Source organism: Microtus ochrogaster, linkage group LG4, assembly GCF_000317375.1.
Source record: "Microtus ochrogaster isolate Prairie Vole_2 linkage group LG4, MicOch1.0, whole genome shotgun sequence".
NCBI lineage: Eukaryota > Metazoa > Chordata > Mammalia > Rodentia > Cricetidae > Microtus > Microtus ochrogaster.
Genome location: NC_022030.1, coordinates 23,421,802 through 23,429,098, shown reverse-complemented (window position 1 = coordinate 23,429,098; position 7,297 = coordinate 23,421,802). Strand labels below are relative to the sequence as shown.

The following is a 7,297-nucleotide window of genomic DNA, read 5'->3' as shown; positions in this document are numbered from 1 at the left end:
TCTCTCAGTACCTAACATATGTACTTTCTATTCTAGCCCCCTCCCCTCCCCCCTCCCTCTCCAGTCCAAAGAGCAGTCAGGGTTCTCTGCCCTGTGGGCAGTCCAAGGTCATCCCCCCTCCTTCCAGGTCTAGGTAAAACAATCTTATTTTAATACCAATCCCAGTTTCCTCTCCCTCCTGTTCTCTTGCTCCCCCTTCCTCCCCTAACCCTAGCTCCCATCTACTCCTCAGAGAGGGTGAGGTCTCCCATGGGGAGTCAACAAAGTCTGTCACATCACTTGAGGCAGGAGCAAGACTCTTCCCCCTGTATCTAGGCTGAGCAAGGTATCCCCCATTAGGGAATGGGCTCCAAAAGGCCAGTTCATACTCTTAGAATAAATACTGGTTCCACTGCTAGTAGCCCCACAAACTGCCCAAGCCACACAACTGTCACCCACATTCAGAGGGCCTAGTTTGGTCTTATGTAGGTTCCCCAGCTCTCAGTCTGGAGTCAGTGAGCTCCCACTAGTTCGAGTCAGCTGTTTCTGTGGGTTTCCCAATCATGATAAATGTCCCTTTTTCATAAGGTTCCCAGTCCTTGTAAGAATTAGGACCTACGTAAGAGCCTCATGTCCACTAATTGGACCCACTGTGATGTTTCCAGTAAGTTCACATCCTGAGACACCAGAGTTAGGAATTAAACACAGGGTGTGCATGCCAGCCTGTGAAAGGGACCATGGAGACTGTGAGCATCGTCAAGAAGAGTGTTTTGGACAGCAGTTGTCTCAACAGCAGGAACTCATGTGACTGATTACGTTGTGTCTGGACTTCAGTCGCCTTTAAAGCATAGAGTCAGATGTCGTCTTGGCAAGAATTTGGGATTTCATGCTTTGTATTTCTTGGCTAGTAATGTAGTTTTCCCACCATTGTTTAGTTATGTTAACTTGCAGTATTTGTAAGTGGAGAAAATACTCGAATTCTTTTGGATGGTGGAGCGATGTGGTTTAAAAGCCGCTCATTCTTGCTTCTTCTTCTTTTTCTTTTGAGACAGGGTTTCTCTGTAGCTTTGGTGCCTGTCCCGGAACTAGCTCTTGTAGACCAGGCTGGCCTTGAACTCCCAGAGATCCGCCTGCCTCCCCCCCCCCCCCCGAGTGCTGGGATTAAAGGCGTGAGCCACCAACCCCTGGCCTCATTCTTGCTTCGTGGGCCAGGCTTTACACCCCCTTTCCTGTTTCTGTGGACTCTGTTACTAACTGCCTTCCTTGCTAGATGGTCTTAGAGCATCCTCATGCTTAGAACTGCAGCTTCTTATTATTGCATGGGGAAAGCTGTCTGTCTGGGGAGCTTTGCGTCTGGCCTTGTTTAAGGTCATTCTTCTTCTTGCAGGGCAAGTCCTTAAGTCTCATTTGTGGGGCTCTCTCCTGGCTCCGTGACTTTGAAGAGAAGAGATTACAAGCAGAGGCTCGTCTCCTTGCACCTGGGAAGAACTCGCTCATGTCTTCCTCATCTTGCCAAGAGTCCTCTGGCACCCCGAGGCCTGCTGGAGAACCCGATTGGATCACTGAATTTGTTCAGAAGAAAGAAGAAAGGGACCTGGTGGAGAGGCTGAAGGTGAGATTTGAGGGGCCTGAGAAAGGGACGTGATCAGGGAAACAAGCGTCATTGATTATTTTCAACTTACTACAAGATTGAGGAATGCCATGTTCTTTGTGTTGGGGCCTCTCAGCCCTTCTGTGAACTGGCATGACTATCACTCTCTCTTTAGGAGGCGAGCAGGCCTTTTCCTTAATGGCTCTCCTGGGTTTCATTTCTCACTCACCCGGCGAGGACTCAGTTGAAGAATGACTTTTGTTTGCCCTAGAGAAGGAGAGGATGCAGCCCCTGTGCACTGAGCAGCGGGGCCAGACCTGCAGAGATGGAGGCAGGGTGTGTGGCAAGGGCAGGAAGCCCCACAGTAGACTCCTTGCCAAGAAAGGCCTGGGGTGCCCCTCCTGCAGGAGTCTTTCTGCTGTGTCCTTGTCCTTTAGGAGGAGCAGGCGAAGAGGAGGAAGCGGGAAGAGCGTCTGCAGCAGGTCTGTCAGGATGGAAGACTCAGATTTGCAGCCAAGCGCATGGTGAGCATCTGGAGGCCTGTGGCGTGTGAGACGGCTGGACGTTGCCTGGTACTGGAGAGACCCGAGTGGCGGACTATACTCCTTGCTCCGTTGGCCCCTTTTCCTTAGCCATCAGCTAGGGATCTTAAGTGGAGTATCCGAGTCGGGGAGAGGAATTCTTGAGTTAGATAGGGAGGCTCGTGTTATGAGATGGATGTGGGCGCTCTGCCCTTGGTGACAGCAGTGCCCATGGCCAGCCCTTTTAGGGAGTCAGCTGGGAGCTCCAGCACTGAGGCTTCTTTCTGTATCTGCTCTTCCCCAGAAACAGGAAGAGGAGGAGACTGAGACTCTCCTGCGCCTCAGCAGGGAGATGTTGGCCACCATAGGGACAGGACCGGAACAGCTGGAGCAGCTGGAGTGTGGGGAGGAGGAGCTGGTTCTGGCAGAATACGAGAGTGATGAGGAGAGAAGAGCCAGCAGGTGAGACCATTGCTGCATGTCCGTCTCCAGCCCTGCTGGGCAGCTCTGCCCTCAGACCAGAGTGTCAGGCCGGAGATACTCTGAAGCACCCAATGAGAGGGCCTGATAGTGGTTCTTGGCTTGTGTACATGACAGGAGGCATAGTAGGAGAAAATCACTTTGAGATGGGGTGTCAGACCGGGCGGTGGTGGTGCATGGCTTCAATCTCAGCACTTGGGAGGCAGAGACCAGTGGATTTCTGTGAGTTCAAGGCCAGCCTGTTCTACAAGAGCTAGTTCCAGGATAGCCAGAGCTACATAGCAGAACCCTGCCTCGAAAAACAAAACAAACAAACAAACAAAAAGATGGGGTGTTGCTATAATCGGTAGTGGGGCACGGCAAAGCCCCAGCCACACTCAGGAAGACAGGGAAGAGGCTTCAGTGTTTATGTTGGAGAGAGGTAATAATTAAAGGCCCTGAGGTGACAGAGGAGTGGCCTCTGAGTACAGAGGGAGCCTCCAGGTCCCGGCCTCCGTTCACCTGTGTTTTCTAGGTTTCACAGACCTGAGCAGCAGTGGCGGCAGTGCTTGTGTGGGGTGTCCTGAGAGCAGGTCTTGGCAGTTCCCTGGGATGTGTCTGTATTGTCTTCAGGGCTTGCCCTTCAGCTCTGCTGACATCTGAGTAAAGGGCCACCACCCTCCTGCTTGTCAGTGAGCGCCCAGAGCACGGTACAGTGCGTTTAGGTATCTAGCTGTCCCGAGTGTACCATGAAAACTCATCTCCATGTTTGTCTCTCTCTTAGAGTGGACGAGGATGAGGATGACTTGGAGGAAGAACATATAACCAAGGTGAGCTAAGCTGCCGACTCCTTGGATGCTTCTAGAGCGGGGAAAGGGGAGTTTCTAGGTCCGGGACTCTTGGTTCTAGCAGTTTCGGCTCTGAGGTGTGTGCTTCCCAAATGTAGAGCGTTGCTTCTTGTTGCTCCCTTGACTAGCTAGGCTCTGAGGGGAAGCCTTGGAAGGAGCGGCCACTGTGGGCCAGGGACTCACAGAGTTCCCCTCTGCAGTGGGCAGTGGTGAGGAGCAAGCAAGTGTGCCCTTCTTATTCTTGGACTCTCGTGGCGTGTTTCTCTTCCTGCTTGTGTTTCACATTCGTGAAGTGTCATGAGCTATGTGTGGCATGACACCTCTCCGTTTTAAAAGACATGGTTCCATCTAAGCTGTGTCTCTTCTGTTGAAAGTTGGTGTCCTTCCCTGCACTTCTCTCTCCTCACGCGGCTGAATCCTCGAGCAGCCAGAATGTGCACCCATGTTCTCCACAGGGGTGAGGATCCAAACCCACTCTCCTAGGGTCCTCAGCTCCTATTTTGTGGTAGGACTCGAGGTCAAGTGTATGTTGAGAGAGTTGAGTCCTAGGAGCTGTTTGAACTCCTAGAGCACTGACAGGCCCTCCTCAGGCGGTACCTGACCTGAGCTTGTAGTGCATGCCCGGAAGAGTGCACATGTAACCACTGTAGGATCTCAGGCCACGGTGAGCTATAACCCACCCCCCCTTTGAATCCCCTTGCTTTCCTCTTATCAGATTTATTACTGCAGTCGGACACACTCACAGCTGGCCCAGTTTATACAGGAAGTACGGAAGAGCCCTTTCGGCAAGGAAACCCGGCTAGTCTCTCTTGGCTCTCGGCAGGTAAGCAAAGTGGGCAGGGCCAGCCCAGGCAGATTCCTTCTGCCTTGTCTCTGGGCCTAGGCATAGGAAACTGGTGGAGTGAAGGCAAGGTGGGCATGGGAGCTCTGCTCCCTTGTTGGCCTTATTCTTTAGAAGGCGCAGGAGAAGCCACCTGGGTCCTTCCTGAATCTCTAGTCAGCACCATTTCTGCTCATTAAAGGACACCCGTCCGTAGTCAGTATCAATGACGTCGAGCTGAACTAAGGAACGCTGAGAGCAGAGAAACAGTGTTTCCCGGGGAAGAGCACACCATTGGTTATCCAAGACCAAATGGTCAGCCCTAAAACATAGTTATGGACTGAGAAGGCCATATTTAAGAATATATATGCCTGTACATATACATATATGGGTGTCATATCAGTTAACGAAAAAAAGAGGCCATGAATTTGGAAGAGATCAAGGAGCGTTTGCAGGGAGGAAAGGAAAGGGGAGAAACAATGTAATTATAATCTCAAAAAATAGAAATTAAAAAACGTACTGTTGGTCATGTTTCTTGCATCCAGGTCCAGAGACCACAACAAAGGACAGTATATTTTATTCAATAAACTGTTTCCTGAAAAACTCCACAGAAACCTCACCCTTTGAATGGGAAAGAAACAGAAAATCAGTACATTAAAAAAATTCAGGCATGGTGGTGGCACACGCCTTTAATCCCAGCACATGGGGAGGCAGAAGCAGGCAAATATCTGAGTTTGAGGCCAGCCTGGTCTACATAGTGAATTCTAGGACAGCCAGAGCTATATAGTGAGACCCTGTCTCAAAAAACATAAAAAAGCTGGGTAGTGGTGACACATGCCTTTACTCCCAGCACTTAGGAGGTAGAGGCAGGCGGATTGCTATGAGTTTGAGGCCAGGCTGGTCTACAGAGTGAGTTCCAGGACAGCCAGGGCTACACAGTGAAACCCTGTCTCAAGAAAACAAAAAAGAAAAACTAAAACTCAAAACCAACCAACCAAATAGCCCCTCCCTCCAACCTCTCTTATCTAACTGGGGCCAGGACTCTAACTGCAAAGAAGCAAGCTTCAAAAAACAAATATAAATGTGGGCTGGAGAGAGGGGTCAGTGGGTAAGAGCCGTTGTTGCGCTTCCAGAGGACCCTGGCTCAATTTCTAGCATCTCTATGGCAGCTAACAACCATCTGTAACTCTAGTTCCAGGGGATCGTATACTCTCTTCTAGCCTCCTTGGGGATCAGACACGCACATGGTGCACAGACACACATGCAGGCAAAGCACCCCCCCCGCCCCCCAAACTAAGAGTAAATAAGTCAACACTGACGGTACAGAGCACGGTGGGGTGGCATGTTTGAAGGCAGCTCCGGTCTCAAAAGGTGGTGAGTTTTATGTCGCTATACCTTGGGCACAAGCAAGTTTCTTTCATCCAGGAAGGTGGAAGAGCAATTCAGTGGTCACATGTGTATTAATGGTCCGTTCTGTAAAGGAGGGGAAGCAGGTCAAGATGAGACAATATCTAGGGTTGACTGAGGGGAGCTTGGTGGCTGAGGTTTAGCCCAGTGTGCCTGAAGGCCGTCGCTTTCTCTCTTCTCTCCTGCCTTGTAGAATCTTTGTGTGAATGAAGATGTGAAAAGCCTGGGTTCTGTGCAACTTATGAATGACCGCTGTGTGGACATGCAGAGAAGCAAACACGGTGCGCACAGGAGCGTGGGCTGCGTGGGGCAGAGTGGAAGTGGCAGCAATGTGGTGGGATTGTAACAGGGCCATGGTGATGAAGACTGTGTTACCCAGAAATAATGGCCAAGCAGGCCCTAGTTCCTTCCTCAGGTCCCTTCCTTGGGCAAGAGTGTTTATGCTTCCTGGGTCAGGGTCAGGGACCTGGCTCAGAGATGTTTGCGTCATCTCTTTATGGCAAATAAAAAGACAAATTCCAGAGTGTTCTGCTGAGTCCACAGTCAGCAGCAAGGGAACATGTTCGAATGTCACTGCACCAATTCTGACCCAGAGTTCCTTCCTGTCCTTGCTTCCTTTCAACTATCCCACCACAGAGAAGAACGGAGCTGTGGAAGACAAGTCAAAGAGAAAGAGACGGAAAATTCATACCTCTTGCCCCTTCCACAACCATGAGCAGATGCAGCTTCTCCGGGACGAGATTCTGCTGGAGGTGAAGGACATGGAGCAGCTTGTGGCCCTTGGGAAGGAGGCACGGGCCTGCCCCTATTACGGAAGCCGCTTCGCCATCCCTGCAGCCCAGGTGAGTGTGCTGGAGAAATGGGAAGTACTCCTTGTACTAACTGGGGCTTACAAAACAAGGGATTTTTTTTTTTTTTTTTTTTTTTTTTTTTTTTTTTTTTTTGGTTTTTCGAGACAGGGTTTCTCTGTGGTTTTGGAGCCTGTCCTGGAACTAGCTCTTGCAGACCAGGCTGGTCTCGAACTCACAGAGATCCGCCTGCCTCTGCCTCCCAAGTGCTGGGATTAAAGGTGTGCGCTACCATCGCCCAGCTTGGTTTCTCTTTTTAACAGGCATAGTTGTCTTGGAACTAACTCTTGTAGACCAGGCTGAACTCGAACTCCCTGCCTCTGCCTCCTGAATGCTGGGATTGAAGTTGTGCACCACCATCGCCCAGCTTCTCATTCCTCTTTTATAGGTGAGGATGTCCCTACATAGGTTAGCTGACAACCGTGCAGCATCGCACACTCACGACACAACGTTATCTTACCCAGAGCGTAGAGTCTGAAGAGGCCAGGAATCCTTGGTAGCTTGGGCTTAGAGACCAGTTGGTGTTACTGAGTTCTCAGCAGCTAGGAGGTCAGGACGTGAACATCACCAAATGGCTTTGCAGGTGGACTGCAGACATACCCATCTGTCTGCATATGGCAATACTGTCCTGATTAGACCTGCCTTACCTTTATACACAGAGGAAGAACTGTTTACTTATTTATTTATTTCCTGATAGTCTCCTGCGGTTCGCTATTTTATGCTCTCCCTCCTTCCCTGAAATGTGTCACTCATAGGGAGATCTGTGTTATCTGGGAGACTTAAGTGGATTTCAGAAGAGAGCAGTTCTCAGTGATCACATTTAC

General features: G+C 50.4%; 1 protein-coding gene across 1 annotated transcript in view; it reads left to right on the top strand.

The window, feature by feature from the left end:
* Ddx11 (DEAD/H-box helicase 11) overlaps positions 1–7,297 on the top strand; it is a 27,862-nt gene that overhangs the window by 5,107 nt on the left and 15,458 nt on the right. Inside the window, exons 3-9 of the mRNA XM_026786519.1 lie at positions 1,367–1,591; positions 2,008–2,094; positions 2,396–2,553; positions 3,335–3,380; positions 4,114–4,221; positions 5,819–5,906; positions 6,262–6,467. Coding sequence (XP_026642320.1) covers positions 1,367–1,591; positions 2,008–2,094; positions 2,396–2,553; positions 3,335–3,380; positions 4,114–4,221; positions 5,819–5,906; positions 6,262–6,467 — 918 coding nt within the window. The remainder of the gene's footprint in view (positions 1–1,366; positions 1,592–2,007; positions 2,095–2,395; positions 2,554–3,334; positions 3,381–4,113; positions 4,222–5,818; positions 5,907–6,261; positions 6,468–7,297) is intronic.